The sequence below is a fragment of the Bombina bombina genome, chromosome 3, assembly GCF_027579735.1.
Source record: "Bombina bombina isolate aBomBom1 chromosome 3, aBomBom1.pri, whole genome shotgun sequence".
NCBI lineage: Eukaryota > Metazoa > Chordata > Amphibia > Anura > Bombinatoridae > Bombina > Bombina bombina.
Genome location: NC_069501.1, coordinates 1,105,370,519 through 1,105,396,523, shown reverse-complemented (window position 1 = coordinate 1,105,396,523; position 26,005 = coordinate 1,105,370,519). Strand labels below are relative to the sequence as shown.

The 26,005-nt window shown below is 41.7% G+C and overlaps 1 protein-coding gene across 1 annotated transcript in view; it reads left to right on the top strand.

Moving 5' to 3' along the window:
- The window catches only part of PDS5B (PDS5 cohesin associated factor B), an 890,287-nt gene that overhangs the window by 603,428 nt on the left and 260,854 nt on the right, over nt 1–26,005 (top strand). Inside the window, exons 19-20 of the mRNA XM_053708457.1 lie at nt 7,473–7,633; nt 14,724–14,847. Of these exons, the coding sequence (XP_053564432.1) occupies nt 7,473–7,633; nt 14,724–14,847 (285 nt within the window). The remainder of the gene's footprint in view (nt 1–7,472; nt 7,634–14,723; nt 14,848–26,005) is intronic.

Sequence of the window (26,005 nt, the reverse complement as noted above, 5' to 3'; positions counted from 1 at the left end):
TAAAGCATTCCTCTGGCAGCTAGGACCCGCTATAGAGGGTTTTTATCCTGCAAACATCGTGTTTAAGGGCATGTAGGAGCCACAGCGGAGCTGTGGCAGTGTGCTTGAATGTTTTTTTAACGATTTTACCGTTTTTCTAATCCGGTTTGGGGCCTAAGGGGGTAATCATCCATTTGCAAGTGGGTGCAATGCTGCTTTAGTCTCTTATACACACTGTAAAAATTTCGTAGAGTTTACTACTTTTTAACACTGTTTTGCAGTTTATGTGGTAGTTTTTTTTCTCTTAAAGGTACGGTACTGTTTTTCTTTAATTGCTTTTTCACATTTATTAAAGTGTTTTCCAAGCTTGCTGGTCTCATTACTAGTCTGTTAAACATGTCTGACATAGAGGAAACTCCTTGTTCATTATGTTTAGAAGCCATTGTGGAACCCCCTCTTAGAATGTGTACCAAATGCACTGACCTTTCTATAAGTTATAAAGACCATATTATGGGTTTTAAAGATTTATCACCATAGGTTTCTCAGACTGACAAAAGGGAGGTCAAACCACCTAGCTCTCCCAATGTGTCAGAACCTATATCTCCCGCGCAAGTGACGCCAAGTACATCTGGCGCGTCCAATGCGTTTACCTTACAAGACATGGCGGCAGTTATGAATCATACCCTCACAGAGGTATTGTCCAAACTGCCAGGGTTACAAGGAAAGCGAGACAGCTCTGGGGCTAGAACAAATACAGAGCTTTCTGATGCCTTAGTAGCTATGTCTGATATACCCTCACAATGTACAGAAGCTGAAGCAGGAGAGCTTCTATCTGTGGGTGACATTTCTGATTCAGGGAAGGCGTTACTTCAGTCTGACTCTGAAATGACAGCATTTAAATTTAAGCTTGAACACCTCCGCTTGTTGCTCAGGGAGGTTTTAGCAACTCTGGATGACTGTGACACCATTGTAGTCCTAGAGAAATTGTGTAAAATGGACAAATACTTTGCAGTGCCTGTTTACACTGATGTTTTTCCAGTCCCTAAGAGGTTTTCGGAAATTATTACTAAGGAATGGGATAGACCAGGTGTACCGTTCTCTCCCCCTCCTACTTTTAAAAAGATGTTTCCCATAGATGCCGCTACACGGGACTCGTGGCAGACAGTCCCTAAGGTGGAGGGAGCAGTCTCTACCCTAGCTAAGCGTACAACTATCCCCGTCGTGGACAGTTGTGCTTTCCTAGATCCAATGGATAAAAAATTAGAGGGTTCCTTAAGAAAATCTTTATACAACAAGGTTTTATTCTCCAGCCTCTTGCATGCATTTCCCCAGTCACTGCTGCAGCAGCGGCTTTCTGGTTCGAGTCTCTTGAAGAGGCTCTACAGGTGGAGACCCCGTTGGATGATATCCTAGACAGGCTTAAAGCTCTTAAGTTAGCCAATTCATTTATTTCTGACGCCGTTTTTTTTTAACAAATCTAACGGCTAAGAATTCAGGTTTTGCCATTCAGGCGCGTAGGGCGCTATGGCTTAAATCCTGGTCAGCTGACGTTACTTCCAAGTCTAAGCTTCTCAACATCCCCTTCAAAGGGCAGACCCTATTTGGGCCTGGACTGGAGGAGAACATTTCTGATATTACTGGAGGGAAAGGCCACGCCCTTCCCCAGGATAGGTCCAACAAATTAAGGACCACACAGACTAATTTTCGTTCCTTTCGAAACTTCAAGAGTGGCGCAGCTTCAACTTCCTCTACTGCAAAACAAGAAGGAAATTTTGCCCAGTCCAAGCCAGTCTGAGACCTAACCAGGCTTGGAGCAAGGGAAAGCAGGCCAAAAAACCTGCTGCTGCCTCTAAAACAGCATGAAGGAGTAGCCCCCGATCCGGGACCGGATCTAGTTGGGGGCAGACTTTCTCTCTTCGCCCAGGCTTGGGCAAGAGACGTCCAGGATCCCTGGGCTCTGGAGATTGTTTTCCAGGGATGTCTTCTGGATTTCAAAGCCTCATCTCCAAAAGGGAGATTTCATCTCTCTCACAATTATCTGCAAACCAGATAAAGAGAGAGGCATTCTTACGTTGTGTTCAAGACCTTCTGGTCATGGGAGTGATCCACCCAGTTCCAAGGGAGCAACAGGGGCAAGGATTCTATTCAAATCTGTTTATAGTTCCCAAAAAAGAGGGAACTTTCAGACCAATCTTGGATCTCAAGATCCTAAATAAATTTCTCAGGGTCCCATCCTTCAAGATGGAGACTATTCGAACCATCCTTCCTATGATCCAGGAGGGTCAATATATGACTACCGTGGACTTAAAGGATGCTTATCTCCACATTCCGATACACAGAGATCATCAGTTTCTCAGGTTTGCCTTCCTAGGCAGGCATTACAAGTTTGTGGCTCTTCCCTTCGGACTAGCCACGGCACCAAGAATCTTTACGAAGGTTCTAGGGTCCCTACTGGCGGTTCTAAGGCCACGAGGCATAGCGGTGGCTCCTTACCTAGACGACATTCTGATACAGGCGTCGAATTTTCAAATCGCCAAGTCCCATTCGGACATTGTTCTGGCATTCCTGAGGTCTCATGGGTGGAAGGTGAACGAAGAAAAGAGTTCTCTCTCCCCTCTCACAAGAGTTTCCTTCCTAGAAACTCTTATAGATTCAGTAGAAATGAAGATTTTTCTGACAGAGGTCAGGTTGTCAAAGCTTCTAACTTCCTGCCGTGCTCTTTATTCCACTTCTCAGCCGTCAGTGGCTCAGTGTATGGAAGTAATCGGCTTAAAGGTAGCGGCAATGGACATAGTTCAGTTTGCCCGCCTACATCTCAGACCACTGCAACTTTGCATGCTCAATCAGTGGAATACACAGATTTGTCCCCTCTGCTAAATCTGGATCAAGAGACCAGAGATTCTTATCTCTGGTGGCTATCTCGGGTCCATCTGTCCAGGGGAATGAGCTTCCGCAGGCCAGAATGGACTATAGTGACGACAGATGCCAGCCTTCTGGGCTGGGGCGCAGTCTGGAACTCCCTGAAGGCTCAGGGTTCGTGGACTCAGGAGGAAGCCCTCCTTCCGATAAACATTCTGGAACTAAGAGCGATATTCAATGCTCTTCAGGCTTGGCCTCAGCTAGCTGCGGTCAGGTTTATCAGATTTCAGTCAGACAACATCACGACTGTAGCAAAAAAAGGGGGTTAAATAAACTAGCGCTTAAGAGTTAATATCCCTTGCCCTATTCTCCTACTATCTACTTCCCAGATAGAAAGGTGTATAAAGTGAAAAAGTTATGGAGATTAGGCGCTTAATCTGCAAAAGGGATAAAGGTGTGTATGGAGGTCGTTAGCTAAATATGTAGAAAAAACTGGACCTTGGACAGAATAAGTGAAAAATTCTTCTACAATTTATTTTCAAAATAAAAACATGATAATACCAAGATAAAATAAATCACAATCCCTAAGTGTTGCAACACTATATCGATCAATTCATAAAATTTCTAAAATTCAGATATACATTTGTTTCATACACAAATAAAAGGATTTATCTGCTCTTTTGTATCCTTTGTTCAAAGATTTTAGATAGAATGTATTCTTTTATTTCAACACAATTAATAATATTTGTCTCTATTTGATATTTTATATCTATCTTGATAAAGCCAGGGTTGCTGGCGAAACATGTTGATATCTGTAGAAGAATTTTTCACTTATTCTGTCCAAGGTCCAGTTTTTTCTACATATTTAGCTAACGACCTCCATACACACCTTTATCCCTTTTGCAGATTAAGCGCCTAACATCACGACTGTAGCCTATATCAACCATCATGGGGGTACAAAGAGCCCCCTGGCGATGTTGGAGGTTTCAAAGATAATTCTATGGGCAGAGGTTCACTCTTGCCATCTCTCAGCTATCCATATCCCAGGAGTAGAGAACTGGGAGGCGGATTCCCTAAGTCGGCAGACTTTTCATCCGGGGGAGTGGGAGCTCCATCCGGAGGTATTTGCCCAGTTGATTCAACTGGATCTCATGGCGTCTCATCAGAACGCCAAGCTTACTCGTTACGGGTCCAGGTCCAGGGATCCCAAGGCAGCGCTGATAGATGCTCTAGCAGCGCCCTGGTCCTTCAGCCTGGCTTATGTGTTTCCACCGTTTTTTCTGCTCCCTCGTCTGATTGCCAAGATCAAGCAGGAGAGAGCTTTGGTGATTTTGATAGCTCCTGCGTGGCCACGCAGGACTTGGTATGCAGATCTGGTGGACATGTCATCCTTTCCACCATGAACTCTGCCGCTGAGGCAGGACCTTCTACTTAAAGGTCCTTTCAAACATCCAAATCTAATTTCTCTGCGTCTGACTGCTTGGAGATTGAACGCTTGATTCTATCAAAGCGTGGTTTTTCCGAGTCTGTCATTGATACCTTAATTCAGGCTCGAAAGCCTGTCACCAGGAAAATCTATCATAAGATATGGTGTAAATATCTTCATTAGTGTGAATCCAAGGGTTACTCATGGAGTAAAGTCTGGATTCCTAGAATCTTATCCTTTCTCCAAGAGGGATTGGAGAAAGGATTGTCTGCTAGTTCCTTAAAGGGACAGATTTCTGCTCTGTCCTTTTGCACAAACGTCTGGCTGAGGTTCCAGACGTACAGGCGTTTTGTCAGGCTTTAGTTCGAATTAAGCCTGTGTTTAAACCTGTTTCTCCACCATGGAGTTTAAATTTAGTTCTTAAGGTTCTTCAAGGGGTTCCGTTTGAACCTTTGCATTTCATAGATATTAAACTTTTATCTTGGAAAGTTCTGTTTCTAGTAGCTATCTCTTCGGCTCGAAGAGTTTCGGAGTTATCTCCTTTACAGTGTGATTCCCCTTATCTGATTTTCCATGCAGATAAGGTAGTTTTGCGTACCAAACCTGGGTTTCTTCCTAAGATAGTATCTAATAGGAGATTGTTGTTCCTTCATTATGTCCTAATCCTTCCTCAAAGAAGGAACATCTTTTACACAATCTTGATGTGGTTCGTGCTTTAAAGTTTTATTTACAACCTACGAAGGATTTTCGTCAAACATCTGCTTTGTTTGTTGTCTACTCTGGACAGAGGAGAGGCCAAAAGACTTCGGCAACTTCTCTTTCTTTTTGGCTGAGAAGCATAATCTGCTTAGCTTATGAGACTGCTGGCCAGCAGCCTCCTGAAAGGATTACAGCTCATTCCACTAGAGCGATGGCTTCCACATGGGCTTTTAAAAATGAGGCCTCTGAACAGATTTGTAAGGCGGTGACTTGGTCTTCACTTCACACTTTCTCTAAATTCTACAAATTCGATACTTTTGCTTCTTTGGAGGCTATAGAGAAAGGTCTTACAGGCAGTGGTGCCTTCCGTTTAAGTTCCTGCCTTGTCCCTCCCTTCATCCGTGTCCTAAAGCTTTGGTATTGGTATCCTACAAGTAATGGATGAACCCGTGGACTGGATACACCTTTACAAGAGAAAACAAAATTTATGCTTACCTGATAAATGTATTTCTCTTGTGGTGTATCCAGTCCACGGCCCGCCCTGTCATTTTAAGGCAGGTGTTTTTTATTTTTAAACTACAGTCACCACTGCACCCTATAGTTTCTCCTTTTTTCTTGCTTGTCTTCGGTCGAATGACTGGGGGTGGCAGTTAGGGGAGGAGCTATATAGACAGCTCTGCTGTGGGTGTCCTCTTGCATCTTCCTGTTGGGAAGGAGAATATCCCACAAGTAATGGATGAACCCGTGGACTGGATACACCACAAGAGAAATAAATTTATCAGGTAAGCATAAATTTAGTTTTTTTCATTATAAGATTAAAACTTTTGATTTGGGTTGTGGATTAATTTTTCAGTGGAATTGGCTGTCTTTATTTTTATCCCTCCCTCTCTAGTGACTCTTGCGTGAAGTGCCACATCTTGGGTATTTGCTATCCCATACGTCACTAGCTCATGGACTCTTGCCAATTACATGAAAGAAAACATAGTTCATGTAAGAATTTACCTGATAAATTCATTTCATATTGGCAAGAGTCCATGAGACACACCCTTTTTATGGTGGTTATGATTTTTTTGTATAAAGCACAATTATTCCAATTCCTTGTTGATGCTTTCGCTCCTTTCTTATCACCCCACTTCTTGGCTATTCGTTAAACTGAATTGTGTGTGTGGTGGGGGGGGTGTATTTATAAGCATTTTGAGGTTTGGGAAACTTTGCCCCTCCTGGTAGGAATGTATATCCCATACATCACTAGCTCATGGACTCTTGCCAATATGAAAGAAATGAATTTATCAGGTAAATTCTTACATAAATTATGTTTTTGCTCACAAGAACATCTTACATTCATCAGTCACAGCTTTGCAAACAGGGAAAGGCTAGTGGGTGGGGTTTAAAAAATCCCTGAGAACCATTCATCAATCAATGTGCTGCTCCGTATTTGACGACTCTCTTCAAAAGGCTCTTCGCTCTAGTTGCACTATGTTAAGGAAAACTGACACAGTGCATCCAGAGAAATGCACTGTTTGAAGAGAACAGCCCAAAGTTAGGCAGCGCTGTGAACTGAAAATGCTAACATTTCCTGCATGTGTCAAGTTCTTTCTGCAGACAAGCAGCATTTTCAGTGATAACATCTCAGATAACAGCATGTTCTTTCTTTAGTCTGTGGTAAATCTCTTTTCATGAAGAAGTTTAATTGTAAGATTTAGCCATTTTTTAGCATGTTAAAAATATTTTAATACTGGAATGGATCATTCAGCATTAAACCATTAATTTGTAGTGAGGCTCCATTTATCAAGCTGTAAAGGCAGTTTTAGAGCCCTTGTTGTGCAGGCCCACTCATGCTAATCTGACAGCTGCTAGATAAGTCTGCAGCTTGCTAACCTCTCTGCCACCTCCGGGGTGTCAACATTAAAGGACAAGTCAACACAGTAGATTTGCATAATCAACAAATGCAAGATAACAAAACAATGCAGTAGCACTTAGTTTGAACTTCAAATGAGTAGTAGATTTTTATTCTGACAATTTTAATAGTTATGTCTATTTCCACTCCCCCTGTATCATGTGACAGCCATCAGCCAATCACAAATGCATACACGTACTATGTGACAGCCATCAGCCAATCACAAATGCATATACGCTTATTCTGTGAATGCTTGCACATGCTCAGTAGGAGCTGGTGACTCAAAAAGTTTAAATATAAAAAGACTTTGCACTTTTTTTTTTAATGGAAGTAAATTGGAAAGTTGTCATGCTCTATCTGAATAATGAAAGTTTAATTTTGACTTGTGTCCCTTTAAATCACCCAAAAATCTTTGTTCGAGGTAGATGACACGGTCTTCTCTCATGCAAGTGGGGCCGGCTCTACACAAGCACATGGTGAACTTAAGTGGACAGGTTCTGTAGCTGTCTGCCTGCCATATAATTAACATAGCTTTTTTGTTTTTAGAATTTGTGATGGATGTATCTGAAACTTAGAAGAAGCTGACAGCATTTATTTTTTCTTGTTCTGTAGGTCCTTTCATTCACACATCCAATCACATTTCATTCAGCGGAAACCTTTGAATCCCTTTTGGCTTGTCTAAAAATGGATGACGAAAAGGTAGCCGAGGCCGCACTGCAAATTTTCAGGAACACTGGAAACAAAATTGAAGAAGATTTTCCTCACATCAGATCGTGAGTTTGTTTTTATTTCGGGGGTTAGAAAAAAAGATTCCCTACTTTTAAGTAGGCAACAGTAGGAAATTGAACAACTTCATGTTAAAGCGGTATGAACCTGGGTAGTGCTTGCTGATTGGTGGATAAATATAGCTACGGCGCTGGATCAAAAATGGGCAGGCTCCTAAGCTTACATTTCTGCTTTTTTTTAATAGAAACAAAGAGAAGGAAGAAAAATTTATAAGAGGAAATTAGAAAGTTGCTTAAAATTGCATTTTCTAGCTGAATCATGAAAGAGAAAATGTTGGTTTCATATCCCCTTTTAAATACTATATTAACAAATATTGTATTTCTCTTGTTAGGTGTATCCAGTCCACGGATCATCCATTACTTGTGGGATATTCTCCTTCCCAACAGGAAGTTGCAAGAGGATCACCCACAGCAGAGCTGCTATATAGCTCCTCCCCTAACTGCCATATCCAGTCATTCTCTTGCAAGCTCTCAACATAGCTGGAGGTAGTTAGAGGAAAGTGGTAAAATATAGTTAGTTTTTTCTTCAATCAAAAGTTTGTTTTCAAATGGTACTGGAGTGTACTATTTTATCTCAGGCAGCATTTAGAAGAAGAATCTGCCTGCGTTTTTCTATGATCTTAGCAGAAGTAACTAAGATCCACTGCTGTTCTCACATATGTCTGAGGAGTGAGGTAACTTCAGAGGGAGAATGGCATGCAGGGTATCCTGCAATAAGGTATGTGCAGTTAAGTTTTTCTAGGGATGGAATTTGCTAGAAAATGCTGCTGATACCGGATTAATGTAAGTTAAAGCCTAAATACAGTGATTTAATAGCGACTAGTATCAGGCTTGCTATCAGAGGTATATACTCTGATTAATGTGCAGTATAAAACGTTTGCTGGCATGTTTAATCGTTTTTATATATGCTTTGGTGATAAAACGTATTGGGGCCTAGTTTTTTCCACATGGCTGGCTTTATTTTTGCCTAGAAACAGTTTCCTGAGGCTTTCCACTGTTATAGTATAAAAGTTACAGTTGGTGCAGTTAAATTACAAACTGTGACATTCAGCTTCCCTCAGCAGTCCCCTGCATGCTATAGGACAACTCTGAAGGGCTCAAAAGGCTTCAAAAGTAGGAGCTGTGGCAGTTGTTATGACTGTTTAAAAAACATATTTTTCGTTTTGTTAATCTGTTTTTTGTATTAAGGGGTTAATCATCCATTTGCAAGTGGGTGCAATGCTCTGCTAACTTGTTACATACACTGTAAAAATTTTGTTAGTTTAACTGCCTTTTTTCACTGTTTCAAACTTTGGCAAAATTTGTTTCTCTTAAAGGCACAGTAACGTTTTTTTATATTGCTTGTTAACTTGATTTAAAGTGTTTTCCAAGCTTGCTAGTCTCATTGCTAGTGTGTATAAACATGTCTGACATAGAGGAAACTCCTTGTTCATTATGTTTAAAAGCCATGGTGGAACCCCATAGGAGAATGTGTACTAAATGTATTGATTTCACTTTAAACAATAAAGATCAGCTGTTATCTTTAAAAGAATTATCACCAGAGAATTCTGACGAGGGGGAAGTTATGCCGACTAACTCTCCCCACGTGTCGGACCCTTTGACTCCCGCTCAAGGGACTCCCGCTAAAATGGCGCCAAGTACATCAAAGACGCCCATAGCGATTACTTTGCAGGACATGGCGGCTATCATGGATAATACCCTGTCAGCGGTATTAGCCAGACTGCCTGAATTCAAAGGAAAGCGCAATAGCTCTGGGGTTAGACGTAATACAGAGCGCGCAGATGTTTTAAGGCCCATGTCTGATACTGCGTCACAATATGCAGAAGCTGAGGAAGAGCTTCAGTCTGTGGGTGATGTCTCTGACTCGGGGAAACCTGATTCAGATATGTCTACTTTTAAATTTAAGCTTGAGAACCTCCGGGTGTTGCTTGGAGAGGTTTTAGCTGCTCTGAATGACTGTGACACAATTGCAGTGCCAGAGAAATTGTGTAGACTGGATAAATACTACGCGGTGCCGGTGTGTACTGACGTTTTTCCAATACCTAAAAGGTTTACAGAAATTATTACTAAGGAGTGGGACAGACCCGGTGTGTCGTTTTTCCCCCCCTCCTATTTTTAGAAAAATGTTTCCAATAGACGCCACCACACGGGACTTATGGCAGACGGTCCCTAAGGTGGAGGGAGCAGTTTCTACTTTAGCAAAGCGTACCACACTCCCTGTCGAGGACAGTTGTGCTTTTTCAGATCCAATGGATAAAAAATTAGGTTACCTTAAGAAAATGTTTATTCAACAAGGTTTTATCCTGCAGCCCCTTGCATGCATTGCTCCTGTCACTGCTGCTGCGGCGTTCTGGTTTGAGTCTCTGGAAGAGGCCTTTCAGACAGCTACTCCATTGACTGAAATACTTGACAAGCTTAGAACACTTAAAGGGCCATAATACCCAAATGTTTAAACACTTGAAAGTGATGCAGCATAGCTGTAAAAAGCTGATTAGAAAATATCACCTGAACATCTCTATGTAAAAAAGAAAGATATTTTACCTCAAAAGTTCCTCAGTAGCCACCTCCCATTGTAAAGGATTTCTAAGCAGCATTTTAGTGTGTTTGTCCTGGGACATCTGAAGGGACTAGCATCGTGCACTCTCATATTATTTCACCAATCAGGTAAAGGAAGCTTACTATGAAATCTCATGAGAGTTAAGTCAAATCTCATGAGATCACAGTAAGAGTTCATGACCTCAGCACTGCTGATGCTGATTGGCTGCTGTTCATTTCTTCATTTTTTTAAATTTTTTTACCTGCAGCTGGGAGCAGCTGAGTATAACTTTTTACACAGAACTTACTCTGCTGAGCTGAGGAGATTATGAGGTAAAATATCTTCCTTTTTTACATAGAGATGCTCAGGTGATATTTTCCTGTCAGCTTTTTACAGTTATACTGCATCAGTTTCAAGTGATTTAGCATATGAGTATTATGTCCCTTTAAGCTAGCTAATTCTTTTGTTTCTGATGCCATTGTTCATTTGACTAAACTAACGGCTAAGAATTCTGGATTCGCCATCCAGGCGCGTAGGGCGCTATGGCTTAAATCTTGGTCAGCTGACGTGACTTCAAAGTCTAAATTACTTAACATTCCCTTCAAGGGGCAGACCCTATTCGGGCCTGGTTTGAAGGAAATTATTGCTGACATTACTGGAGGTAAGGGTCATACCCTTCCTCTGGACAGGGCCAAATCAAGGGCCAAACAGTCTAATTTTCGTGCCTTTCGAAACTTCAAGGCAGGTGCAGCATCAACTTCCTCTGCTACAAAACAAGAGGGAACTTTTGCGCAATCCAAGCCGGCCTGGAAATCTAACCAGGCCTGGAGCAAAGGCAAGCAGGCCAGAAAGCCTGCTGCTGCCTCTAAGACAGCATGAAGGAACGGCCCCCTATCCGGCAACGGATCTAGTAGGGGGCAGACTTTCTCACTTCGCCCAGGCGTGGGCAAGAGATGTTCAGGATCCCTGGGAGTTGGAGATCATATCTCAGGGATATCTTCTGGACTTCAAAGCTTCCCCCCCACAAGGGAGATTTCACCTTTCGAGATTATCTGTAAACCAGATAAAGAAAGAGGCATTCTTACGCTGTGTGCAAGACCTAATAATGGGAGTGATCCATCAAGTTCCACAGATGGAACAAGGACAGGGATTTTATTCAAATCTGTTTGTGGTTCCCAAGAAAAAGGGAACCTTCAGACCAATTTTGGATCTAAAGATCTTAAACAAATTCCTCAGAGTTCCATCGTTCAAAATGGAAACTATTCGGACAATCCTACCTATGATCCAGGAGGGTCAGTACATGACCACAGTGGATTTGAAGGATGCTTATCTTCACATACCGATTCACAAAGATCATCATCGGTTCCTAAGGTTTGCCTTTCTAGACAGGCATTACCAGTTTGTGGCTCTTCCCTTCGGGTTAGCTACAGCCCCAAGAATTTTTACAAAGGTTCTGGGGTCTCTTCTGGCGGTCCTAAGACCACGGGGCATAGCAGTGGCCCCTTATCTAGACGACATCCTGATACAGGCGTCAAACTTCCAAATTGCCAAATCTCATATGGACATAGTGTTGGCATTTCTGAGGTCGCATGGGTGGAAAGTGAACGAGGGAAAGAGTTCTCTATCACCCCTCATAAGGGTTTCCTTCCTAGGAACTCTGATAGATTCTGTAGAAATGAAAATTTACCTGACGGAGTCCAGGTTATCAAAGCTTCTAAATTCCTGCCGTGTTCTTCACTACATTCCGCGCCCTTCGGTGGCTCAGTGCATGGAAGTGATCGGCTTAATGGTAGCGGCGATGGACATAGTGCCATTTGCGCGCCTACATCTCAGACCGCTGCAATTATGCATGCTCAGTCAGTGGAATGGGGATTACACAGATTTGTCCCCTCTGCTAACTCTGGATCAAGAGACCAGAGATTCTCTTCTCTGGTGGCTATCTCGGGTCCATATGTCCAAAGGTATGACCTTTCGCAGGCCAGATTGGACAATTATAACAACAGATGCCAGCCTTCTAGGTTGGGGTGCAGTCTGGAATTCCCTGAAGGCTCAGGGATCGTGGACTCAGGAGGAGAAACTCCTCCCAATAAATATTCTGGAGTTATGAGCAATATTCAATGCTCTTCTAGCTTGGCCTCAGTTAGCAACCCTGAGGTTCATCAGATTTCAGTCGGACAACATCACGACTGTGGCTTACATCAACCATCAAGGGGGGACCAGGAGCTCCCTAGCGATGTTAGAAGTCTCCAAGATAATTCGCTGGGCAGAGACTCACTCTTGCCATCTATCATCGATCCATATCCCAGGTGTAGAGAACTGGGAGGCGGATTTTCTAAGTCGTCAGACTTTTCATCCGGGGGAGTGGGAACTCCATCCGGAGGTGTTTGCTCAATTGGTTCATCGTTGGGGCACACCAGAATTGGATCTCATGGAGTCTCGCCAGAACGCCAAGCTTCCTTGTTACGGATCCAGGTCCAGGGACCCAGAAGCGACGCTGATAGATGCTCTAGCAGCACCGTGGTTCTTCAACCTGGCTTATGTGTTTCCACCGTTTCCTCTGCTCCCTCGACTGATTGCCAAAATCAAACAGGAGAGAGCATCAGTGATCTTGATCGCGCCTGCGTGGCCACGCAGGACCTGGTATGCAGACCTGGTGGACATGTCATCCTTTCCACCTTGGCCTCTGCCTCTGAGACAAGACCTTCTACTACAAGGTCCTTTCAATCATCCAAATCTAATTTCTCTGAGACTGACTGCCTGGAGATTGAACGCTTGATTTTATCAAGGCGTGGCTTCTCCGAGTCAGTCATTGATACCTTAATACAGGCACGAAAGCCTGTAACCAGGAAAATCTACCATAAGATATGGCGCAAATATCTTCATTAGTGTGAATCCAAGAATTACTCATGGAGTAAGGTTAGGATTCCTAGGATATTGTCCTTTCTCCAAGAGGGTTTGGATAAAGGATTATCAGCTAGTTCTTTAAAGGGACTGATTTCTGCTCTGTCTATCCTTTTGCACAAGCATCTGGCAGAGGTTCCAGACGTCCAGGCATTTTGTCAGGCTTTGGTTAGAATTAAGCCTGTGTTTAAACCTGTTGCTCCTCCATGGAGCTTAAACTTGGTTCTTAAGGTTCTTCAAGGAGTTCCGTTTGAACCCTTTCATTCCATTGATATCAAACTTTTATCTTGGAAAGTTCTGTTTTTGATGGCTATTTCCTCGGCTCGTAGAGTCTCTGAGTTATCAGCTTTACAATGCGATTCTCCTTATCTGATTTTCCATACAGATAAAGTAGTTCTGCGTACAAAACCTGGGTTTTTACCTAAGGTAGTTTCCAACAAGAATATCAATCAAGAGATTGTTGTTCCATCATTGTGTCCTAATCCTTCTTCAAAGAAGGAACGTCTTTTACATAATTTGAACGTAGTCCGTGCTTTAAAGTTTTACTTACAAGCGACTAAAGATTTTCGTCAAACATCTTCCCTGTTTGTTGTTTACTCTGGACAGAGGAGAGGTCAAAAGGCTTCGGCAACCTCTCTTTCTTTTTGGCTTCGGAGCGTAATACGCTTAGCCTATGAGACTGCTGGACAGCAGCCCCCTGAAAGGATTACAGCTCATTCTACTAGAGCTGTGGCTTCCACCTGGGCCTTTAAAAATGAGGCTTCTGTTGAACAGATTTGCAAAGCGGCAACTTGGTCTTCGCTTCATACCTTTTAAAAATTTTACAAATTTGATACTTTTGCTTCTTTGGAGGCTATTTTTGGGAGAAAGGTTCTACAGGCAGTGGTCCCTTCCGTTTAAGTACCTGCCTTGTCCCTCCCTTCATCCGTGTACTTTAGCTTTGGTATTGGTATCCCACAAGTAATGGATGATCCGTGGACTGGATACACCTAACAAGAGAAAACATAATTTATGCATACCTGATAAATTTATTTCTCTTGTGGTGTATCCAGTCCACGGCCCGCCCTGTCCTTTTAAGGCAGGTCTAAATTTTAAACTACAGTCACCACTGCACCCTATGGTTTCTCCTTTCTCGGCTAGTTTCGGTCGAATGACTGGATATGGCAGTTAGGGGAGGAGCTATATAGCAGCTCTGCTGTGGGTGATCCTCTTGCAACTTCCTGTTGGGAAGGAGAATATCCCACAAGTAATGGATGATCCGTGGACTGGATACACCACAAGAGAAATAAATTTATCAGGTAAGCATAAATTATGTTTTTCCTTTTAATTGGATTGCAAGCTTTTTTTTTTTTTTCTTTTTCTATAAAAAATATACTTATTTACAACTGTACTGTAAGGACACCTAACAGGTATATTGTGGCAATGGGTGAAACAATTTAAAATAGCATAGAATCAGGTTGTCTACAAATAATTTATTGAATGTTGCTCTTTGCTTTTGTGCCAAGTTACACAGCTTAAGCAAATATAAAAACTTAATTGTGTTGTATGTTTTTTGTTTTTTTTTATTATTATTTTGGAAAGCTATAATTTGCAAATAGATTAGGCTGTAAACTGTATTGATATGTGTATTTTTTTTAATAGTGCTTTGCTTCCAGTTTTGCAACAAAAAGCTAAAAAGGGACCTCCCCAGCAAGCCAAATATTCAATTCATTGTATCAATGCTATATTTTCCAGCAAGGAAACACAGTTTGCCCAAATATTTGAGGTACGATTTATAATATATAATGTAATTTTTTTTTCTTTCTCATGTTAACATAGTATGTAGGTATTAAAGGGACAGTATACACCATTTTTTGTTTATAACTGCATGTAATAGACACTACTATAAAGAATAATATGCACAAATACTGATCTAAAGATCCAGTATAAAACCGTTTAAAAACTTAGAAGCTTCCAGTTTAGCTCTGTTAAAAAAGGTTAGCTGGAACACCCACTGCAAGTGGGAAATAGCAGACACTCCCCCTCCCACTGCATATGAAAAGACACTTTACAAAAACAGGAGGAAGTTGAAGTAGGTATACATCAGTATTCTCCTAAAACTTTGGGGCTTGGTTAGGAGTCTGAAAATCAGAGCAATGTTATTTAAAAAAAGAAGAAAAAAAAAGCTAAACTATATATATATATATATATATATATATATATATATATATATATATATATATATATATATATATATATAAAAACACCTTATGGGCTATATAAATGGATCATCTACAAAACATTTATGCAATGATAAAATTTAGTATATAATGTCCCTTTTAATGGATTTTTTTTTAATTTATGCATTTGTAATTTTTGCTTTACTTAATACTAATAATTTGAAAGTATGTCCTCATTATTTATACCAAATTTACTAAATAAGGATGTATTTGGGATTATATAATATAATATAAATCGTAATTGGTATAACTTCAAAGTTGCAGAGTTCCAAAAATCAGATTGTCATTAACTAATATAATTTATAGTCACAAATAACTGTATGAAGTATGAGCACCAATACACTACTCTAGTATACGAAAGATATTTCATTTCAAAACGGATGAATAAATATCACAGAAACTTCACTTGTACACCAGATGACTGCAGACAGGGCACACCATTTCTGTATGGTGCTAAATCCTCTGCTACCCATGCCACATACAGGAACGCCAGTCGATGGTAGGTAATGGACAAAAATCCCCTTCACATCAGCTCACCGGATATCTTCGAAGAAGCCAGCACACAAACAGGTGCTTCATAAACACCAGCTAATGCTGTATCGTGCATCTCAGAAAACTTGACTTGGGAATTATCAAAAAAAAAAAAAAAAAAACTTCTCTGGGTCTCAACTTGTTTGTACAAAGAGAATTACTGGAATTAGGAGTCTGTTGTAGCATTGGCTATATCATTACAAGAATAATCAAGTGCAATAATAGTAAAACGTTGCATTTATTTTAATCTTAAAACATTGAGAAAAATCTCAATCAAACTGGAGACACTCCTTTTAACGGAGTGTCTCCAGTTTGATTTTGTATCAATTAAGGTAAACTTTGATGACTGAAAGCCTGTTTTTTTAAAATACTATTAAAAACAGGGGCACTTTCATTCATCAAAAGTTTGAAAGCAGCCATTTCGATTAAAAACTTACTTTCTCTTGTTAAGTTTAGTCAGTCCACGGGTCATCCATTACTTATGGGATTATATCTCCTTCCCAACAGGAAGTTGCAAGAGGATCACCCAAGCAGAGCTGCTATATAGCTCCTCCCCTCACACGTCATACCCAGTCATTCTCTTGCAACTCAACATAGATAGGTCGTTGTGAGAGGTCTGTGGTGTTTTTTAAACTTAGTTTATGTCTTCAATCAAAAGTTTGTTATTTTAAATGGCACCGGAGTGTGCTGTTTGTTCTCAGGCAGTATTAGAATTAGAATCTGCCTGCGTTTTCTATGATCTTAGCAGAAGTAACTAAGAATCCACTGGCTGTTTCTCGCACATTCTGAGGAGTGAGGTAACTTCAGAAAGGGGAATAGCATGCGGGGCCCCCCTGCAAATGAGGTATGTGCAGTAAATTATTTTTCTAAGGAATGGAATTGACTAGAAAATACTGCTGTTACCAATGTAATGTAAGTACAGCCTTGAATGCAGTGGTAGCGACTGGTATTAGGCTGATGAGTGTACGTGCACTGAAGTATTTTTCTAGGAAATGGAATTTGACTAAGAAAATACTGTTAATGCTGAAGTAATGTTTGAGCCTTAACTGCAGTAAAAGTGACGTAACAGGCTTATTAATAACACTTCATAATCTTTAAATGTTCAAAACGTTTACTGGCATGTTAATCGTTTTTTTGTGAGGTACTTGGTGATAAAACTTATTGGGGCATGATTTTTCCACATGGCTAACGTTTATTTCTGCATAGAAACAGTTAACTGAGATTTCCCACTGTTGTAATATGAGTGGGAGGGGTCTATTTTGGCACTTTTGTTGCGCAGTAAAAATTCAGTCAGAGTCTTCCTACTTCAGCCTCCAAGATCCAGGACGTCCCTAGAGAGCTCAGGGGTCTTCAAAATTCATTTTGAGGGAGGTAATCAGTCACAGCAGACCTGTGACAGTGTGTTTGACTGTGATAAAAACGTTATTTGTTAAATTGATATCCGTTTTTGGGTATTAAGGGGTTAATCATCCATTTGCTGGTGGGTGCAATCCTTTGCTAACTTAATACATTTACTGTGAAATTTTGGTTGCTATAACTAATTTGGTTCATTGTTATTTCAACTGTGACAGCCTTTTGTGCTTCTTAAAGGCGCAGTAGCGTTTTTTATATTGCTTGTAAATTTATCTGAAAGTATTTTCCAAGCTTGCTAGTCTCATTGCTAGTCTGTTAAACATGTCTGTTTGTTCACTATGTTTGAAGGCCACTGTGGAGCCCCATAGAAATTTGTGTACTCAATGCATTGATGTCACTTTAAATAAAAGTCAATCTTTACATGTAAAGAAATTATCACCAGACAACGAGGGGGAAGTTATGCCGACTAACTCTCCTCACGTGTCAGTACCTTCGCCTCCCGCTCAGGAGGTGCGTGATATTGTGGCGCCAAGTACATCAGAGAGGCCCATACAAATCACTTTGCAAGACATGGCTACTGTTATGACCGAAGTATTATCTAAATTGCCAGAATTAAGAGGCAAGCGCGATTGCTTGGGGTTAAGGACAGAGCGCGCTGATGATGGGAGAGCCATGTCCGATACTGCGTCACAATTTGCAGAACATGAGGACAGAGAGCTTCATTCTGTGGGTGACGGATCTGATCCAGGGAGACTGGATTCAGAGATTTCTAATTTTAAATTTAAGCTTGAAAACCTCCGCGTACTGCTAGGGGAGGTATTAGCAGCTCTGAATGATTGTAACACGGTTGCAATTCCAGAGAAATTATGTAGGCTGGATAGATACTATGCAGTACCGGTGTGTACCGACGTTTTTCCTATACCTAAAAGGCTTACAGAAATTATTAGCAAGGAGTGGGATAGGCCCGGTGTGCCCTTTTCCCCCCCCCTCCTATATTTAGGAAAATGTTTCCAATAGATGCCACCACACGGGACTTATGGCAGACGGTCCCTAAGGTGGAGGGAGCAGTTTCTACTTTGGCTAAGCGTACCACTATCCCGGTGGAGGATAGTTGTGCTTTTTCAGATCCAATGGATAAAAAATTAGTAGGGATGCACCGAAATGAAAATTCTGGATCAAAACCGATACCGAAAATTCAGGATGCCCCTGGCCGAAAACCGAAACGAAACCGAAATGTTTTTTTTTTTCTTTTTCAACTACAGTGTGTGTGTAGCTGAGAGAGCTTGTAGGCAGGAAAGCTCCAACAAATGGGCGTGTTCACTTGTACCGTAGGGCGTGATCTGCATTTAAACTGGTGGAGTTCTACAAGGGAGAGCGTGGTTATAGCCAGATAACAATACGAGGTGGACATGTGTTTTTGGGTGTAGTTGTCAGTGCGATAGGCTTGGCTGCACCTGATCGTCTCTCATCGCATCTCCGCCTAGTTCCAGGTTCGGGTCTCACACTGACCCGTCAGATTATATGTCCGGAGTCCCAAATGGAGTCTGCCTGTCACCTATCACCAGGACCACTGGACTTAGCTACGACCTTATGTGGTTATAGAAACTTACTGTGCTTTTTTGTATACACTGTCTGTCTGGTGGGTGCTAATTTGTACCAACTGTGTGCGAGCTTGGGGCTTATGCATATATAGTGTGCACGCATATTTGCCTCAGGCGAATAGAATGTCTACGCACAAGAGGCTGATGTATGAGCACTGAATATAAGGCTTATACATATTCACTGTGTGTGATAATAAGTGTTTATAAACATGTTACTTATCCTCCTTTGAATACTGTATTCAGAACTTTGGTTTCCTTCTAAAAAAAAAAAAAGGGCACTGCTGGTTTCAAATATCATCATGTCATGTTACTTATGTGTGTGCTCTGTGTATAATGCCAGTGCTGTGCTGCTCACCTTATGCTAAGGATAGACATGTAACCCAATAGAACAGGGGAGGGCTGTACATTTTTAGCCATTTTGGTCCTCTTTGGGCCGTAATTGGAGTTGCACATTTTCGGCGGCCCAACTTTTGGTGCATCGCATTCGCTAGTATTATTCTTTATTTAGTTCTGTGTAACAGAATCAGATTTAACCATTTTTTTTTTATTTTTTTTTTTTAACAATTATCAAAATAAAGTATAGTCCTAGAAAAGTATTATATGCAAAACAGTAAGTCAAGTAATGAATTCAAACAGCAGTTCTAGGCTGGCATCAAATTTGAAATATGCTACACAATAATTTTACCGAAAATAAAAGGCATAAAAACCGAAATAGCCAAAAATGCCATTTTCGGCCGAAACTTTCTGCGGCCGAAATTTCGGTGCATCCCTAAAAATTAGGTTACCTTAAAATTTTTGTTCAACAGGGTTTTATCTTACAGCCCCTTGCATGCATTGCGCCTGTCACTGCTGCTGCGGCATTCTGGTTTGAGTCTCTGGAAGAGGCCATTCGCACAGCTCCATTGGATGAAATTATGAACAAGCTTAAAGCACTTAAGCTAGCTAACGCATTTGTTTCTGATGCTGTTGTACATTTAACCAAATTAACGGCTAAGAACTCTGGTTTCGCCATCCAAGCGCGCAGAGCGCTATGGCTTAAATCATGGTCAGCTGACGTGACTTCTAAATCAAAATTGCTTAATATTCCTTTCAAAGGGCAGACCTTATTCGGGCCCGGCTTGAAAGAAATTATTGCTGACATTACTGGAGGTAAGGGTCATACTCTTCCTCAGGACAAGGCCAAATCAAAGGCCAAACAGTCTAATTTTCGTGCGTTTCGTAACTTCAAGGCAGGAGCAGCATCAACTTCCTCCTTCCTACAGACAGGGCTGGAAAGCTAACCAGTCCTGGAACAAGGGCAAGCAGGCCAGAAAACCTGCTTCTGCCCCTAAGACAGCATGAAGAGAGGGCCCCCTATCCGGAATCGGATCTAGTGGGGGGCAGACTATCTCTCTTCGCCCAGGCTTGGGCAAGAGATGTCCAGGATCCCTGGGCGTTGGAGATCATATCTCAGGGATACCTTCTGGACTTCAAAGCTTCTCCTCCACGAGGGAGATTTCATCTTTCCAGGTTATCAGCAAACCAAATAAAGAAAGAGGCGTTTCTACGCTGTGTACAAGACCTCTTATTAATGGGGGTGATCCACCCAGTTCCGCGGACGGAACAAGGGCAAGGATTTTACTCAAATCTGTTTGTGGTCCCCAAGAAAGAGGGAACCTTCAGACCACTCTTGGACCTAAAGATCTTAATCAAATTCCTAAGAGTTCCATCATTCAAAATGGAAACTATTCGAACCATCCTACCCATGATCCAGGAGGGTCAATACATGACCACAGTGGACTTAAAGGATGCCTACCTTCACATACCGATTCACAAAGATCATTATCGGTACCTAAGATTTGCCTTCCTAGACAGGCATTACCAGTTTGTAGCACTTCCCTTCGGGTTAGCTACGGCCCCGAGAATCTTTACAAAGGTTCTGGGCTTTCTTCTGGCGGTACTAAGACCGTGAGGCATAGCGGTGGCTCCGTACCTAGACGACATTCTGATTCAAGCGTCAAGTTTTCAAATTGCCAAGTCTCACACAGAGATAGTTCTGGCGTTCCTGAGGTCGCATGGGTGGAAGGTGAACGTGGAAAAGAGTTCTCTATTACCACTCACAAGGGTTCCCTTCCTAGGGACTCTTATAGATTCTATAGAGATGAAAATTTACCTGACGGAGTCCAGGTTATTAAAGCTTCAAAATACTTGCCGTACCCTTCATTCCATTCCACACCCGTCAGTAGCTCAGTGCATGGAAGTAATCGGCTTAATGGTTGCGGCAATGGACATAGTACCATTTGCGCGCCTGCATCTCAGACCACTGCAATTGTGCATGCTCAGTCAGTGGAATGGAGATTACTCAGATTTGTCCCCTCTACTAAATCTGGATCAAGAGACCAGAGATTCTCTTCTATGGTGGCTTCTCGGCCCCATCTGTCCAAAGGGATGACCTTTCGCAGGCCAGATTGGACAATTGTAACAACAGACGCCAGCCTTCTAGGTTGGGGCGCAGTCTGGAATTCCCTGAAGGCTCAGGGATCATGGACTCAGGAGGAGAAACTCCTCCCAATAAATATTCTGGAGTTAAGAGCGATATTCAATGCTCTTCTAGCTTGGCCTCAGTTAGCAACTCTGAGGTTCATCAGATTTCAGTCGGACAACATCACGACTGTGGCTTACATCAACCATCAAGGGGGAACCAGGAGTTCCCTAGCGATGTTGAAAGTCTCAAAGATAATTCGCTGGGCAGTCTCTCACTCTTGCCACCTGTCAGCGATCTACATCCCAGGCGTGGAGAACAGGGAGGCGGATTTTCTAAGTCGCCAGACTTTTCATCCGGGGGAGTGGGAACTTCATCCGGAGGTCTTCACTCAACTGATTCATCATTGGGGCAAACCAGATCTGGATCTCATGGCGTCTCGCCAGAACGCCAAGCTTCCTTGTTACGGATCCAGATCCAGGGACCCTGGAGCGGTGCTGATAGATGCTCTGACAGCCCCTTGGGTCTTCAACATGGCTTATGTTTTTCCACCATTCCCGATGCTGCCTCGACTGATTGCCAAGATCAAACAGGATAGAGCATCAGTGATTTTGGTAGCGCCTGCGTGGCCACGCAGGACCTGGTATGCAGACCTAGTGGACATGTCGTCCTGTCCACCATGGTCTCTGCCTCTGAGGCAGGACCTTCTAATTCAGGGTCCTTTCAACCATCCAAATCTAATTTCTCTGAGACTGACTGCATGGAGATTGAACGCTTGATTCTATCAAAGCGTGGCTTCTCGGAGTCGGTTATTGATACCTTAATACAGGCTCAGAAACCTGTTACCATAAAAATTTACCATAAGATATGGCGTAAATATTTATATTGGTGCGAATCCAAGAGTTACTCATGGAGTAAGGTTAGGATTCCTAGGATATTGTCTTTTCTACAAGAGGGTTTAGAAAAGGGCTTATCTGCTAGTTCGTTAAAGGGACAGATTTCGGCTGTCTATTCTTCTTCACAAACGTCTGGCAGTAGTGCCAGATGTTCAGGCTTTTTGTCAGGCTTTGGCTAGGATTAAGCCTGTGTTTAAGACTGTTGCTCCGCCGTGGAGCTTAAACTTAGTTCTTAACGTTTTGCAAGGTGTTCCATTTGAACCCCTTCATTCCATTGATATCAAGCTGTTATCTTGGAAAGTTCTGTTTTTGATGGCCATTTCCTCGGCTCGAAGAGTCTCTGAGTTATCTGCCTTACATTGTGATTCTCCTTATCTAATTTTTCATTCAGACAAGGTAGTTCTGCGTACTAAACCTGGGTTCTTACCTAAGATAGTTTCTAACAGGAATATCAATCAAGAGATTGTTGTTCCATCTTTGTGTCCTAACCCTTCTTCAAAGAAGGAACGACTTTTGCATAATCTGGACGTGGTCCGTGCCCTGAAGTTCTATTTGCAGGCAACTAAAGATTTTCGTCAAACTTCTTCTCTGTTTGTCGTTTACTCTGGACAGAGGAGAGGTCAAAAGGCTTCGGCTACCTCTCTCTCTTTTTGGCTTCGTAGCATAATACGTTTAGCCTATGAGACTGCTGGACAGCAGCCTCCTGAAAGAATTACAGCTCATTCCACTAGAGCTGTGGCTTCCGTGTACTTTTGCTTTGGTATTGGTATCCCATAAGTAATGGATGACCCGTGGACTGACTACACTTAACAAGAGAAAACAAAATTTATGCTTACCTGATAAATTTATTTCTCTTGTAGTGTAGTCAGTCCACGGCCCGCCCTGTCTTTAAGGCAGGTTTAAATTTTGATTAAACTCCAGTCACCACTGCACCCTATGGTTTCTCCTTTCTCGTCTTGTTTCGGTCGAATGACTGGATATGACGTGTGAGGGGAGGGGCTATATAGCAGCTCTGCTTGGGTGATCCTCTTGCAACTTCCTGTTGGGAAGGAGATATAATCCCATAAGTAATGGATGACCCGTGGACTGACTACACTACAAGAGAAATAAATTTATCAGGTAAGCATAAATTATGTTTTTGTTTTTTTCACAGCCAGAGCAGCTTCCCCCACCCGGAGATCCTCTCTTCACACGTCATTAATGACTAATCCAGCTTCCTCCAATCACGGCATGGCCTCAGGCAATGACTACCCTGGGGGAAAGCCGTGATAGGAAGATAGATTAGTTATTGATGACGTATGAAGAGAGGATCTCCGGGTGGGGAAAGCTGCTCTGGCTGTGCAAAGAAGAGAGGTAAGTTTTTAATCAAAACGGCTGCTTTGTAAACTTTGATGAATGAAAGTGCCCCTGTTTTTAATAGTATTTTAAAAAAACGGGCTTTCATTCATCAAACTTTACCTTCACTTTAAGACTATTTTTGTATTGATATAGATATATATTTATATACACACATATTAAAAAGGGTCTTTCAGCTACATTTATAAATAATTTGATTTTGATGTTTTGCTTTTGCAATCTAAAATAAATGTACATCACTTACTGTTATATTTCTTTCATGTAATTGGCAAGAGTCCATGAGCTAGTGACGTATGGGATATACAATCCTACCAGGAGGGGCAAAGTTTCCCAAACCTCAAAATGCCTATAAATACACCCCTCACCAGACCCACAATTCAGTTTTACAAACTTTGCCTCCTATGGAGGTGGTGAAGTAAGTTTGTGCTAGATTTCTACGTTAATATGCGCTTCTCAGCATGTTGAAGCCCGGTTCCTCTTAGAGTACAGTGAATGTCAGAGGGATGTGAAGGGAGTATCACCTATTGAATACAATGGTCTTCCTAACGGGGATCTATTTCATAGGTTCTCTGTTATCGGTCGTAGAGATTCATCTCCTACCTCCCTTTTCAGATCGACGATCTGCCTACTGATAGATTGGAGTTTTGGGAAAGATCCCCAAAGTTGATGGGGTCATCTCTACTCTTGCTAAACGTACAACTATTCCTATGGAAGATAGTACTTCTTTTAAAGATCCTTAGATAGGAAGCTTGAATATTATCTAAGGAAAGCTTATTTATGTTCAGGCCATCTTTTTAGGCCTGCTATTTCTTTGGCTGATGTTGCAGCTGCTTCAACTTTTTGATTGGAAACTTTAGCGCAACAAGTATCAGATCATAATGTGTATAGCATTGTTAAATTAATTCAACATGCTAATAATTTCATTTGTGATGCCATTTTTGATATCAGAATTGATGTTAGATATGTCTTTAGCTATTTTAGCTAGATAGAAGAGCTTTATGGCTTAAATCTTGGAATGCTGATATGACTTCTAAATCGACATTGCTATCTCTTTTTTTCCAACGTAATAAATTATTTGGTTCTCAGTTGGATTCTATAATTTCAACTGTCACTGGGGAGAAGGGAGCTTTTTTGCCTCAGGATAAAAAAATCTAAGGGTAAATTTAAAGCTTCTAACTGTTTTCATTCCTTTTGACAAAATAAGGAACAGAAACCTGATCCTTCCCCTAAGAAATCTGTCTCCAATTGGAAGCCTTCCTCAATCTGGAATAAATCCAAGCCATTTAAGAGATCTAAACCAGCCCCCAAGTCCGCATGAAGGTGCGGCCCTCATTCCAGCTCAGCTGGTTGGGGGCAGATTAAAAATTTTCAAGGATGTTTGGATAAATTCAGTCCAAAATCATTGGATTCAGAACATTGTCTCTCAGGGGTACAGAATAGGTTTCAGAGTAAGAATGCCTGTGAGAAGTTTTTCTCTCACGCTTTCCAGTGAACCCAGAGAAAGCGCAGGCTTTCCTGAAGTGTGTTTCAGACCTGGAGTTATCAGGGCTAATCATGCCAGTTTTGTTTCAGGAACAGGGTCTGGGGTTTTATTCAAATCGGTTCATTGTCCCAAAGAAAGAAAATTCATTCAGACCAGTTCTGGATCTAAAAGTCTTGAATCGTTATGTAAGAGTACCAACATTCAAAATGGTGACTATAAGGAATATTCTGCCTTTTGTTCAGCAAGGGCATTATATGTCCACAATAGACTTACAGGATGCATATCTTCATATTCCGATTCATCCAGATCACTATCAGTTCCTGAGATTCTCTTTTCTAGACAAGCATTACCAATTTGTTGCTCTTCCTTTTGGCCTAGCGACAGCTCCAAGGATCTTTTCAAAGGTTCTCGGTACCCTACTCTCTGTAATCAGAGAGTGGGGTATTGCAGTGTTTCCTTATTTGGACGATATCTTGGTACTTGCTCAGTCTTTACGTTCTGCAGAATCTCACAAATCAACTAGTGTTGTTTCTTCAAAGACATGGTTGGAATATCAATTTACCAAAAAGTTATTTGATTCCTCAGACAAGGGTAACCTTTTTAGGTTTCCAAATAGATTCAGTATCCATGACTTTGTCTCTAACAGACAAGAGACGTCTGAAATTGGTTGCAGCCTGTCAGAACCTTCAGTCTCAGTCATTTTCTTCAGTAGCTATGTGCATGGAGGTTTTAGGTGTCATGCAGCATCGGACACGATCCCCTTTGCTCGTTTTCACATGAGACCTCTTCAGCTTTGTATGCTAAACCAAGGGTGCAGGGATTATACAAGGATATCACAATTAATATCCTTAAATCCCAATGTTCGACTATCTCTGACTTGGTGGTTTAGTTCCAGGGGCCTCTTTTGTTCGTCCAACCTGGACTGTGATTACAACAGCTGCAAGTCTTTCAGGTTGGGGAGCTGTCTGGGGATCCCTGACAGCACAAGGGGTTTGGAATTCTCAAGAGGCGAGATTACCAATC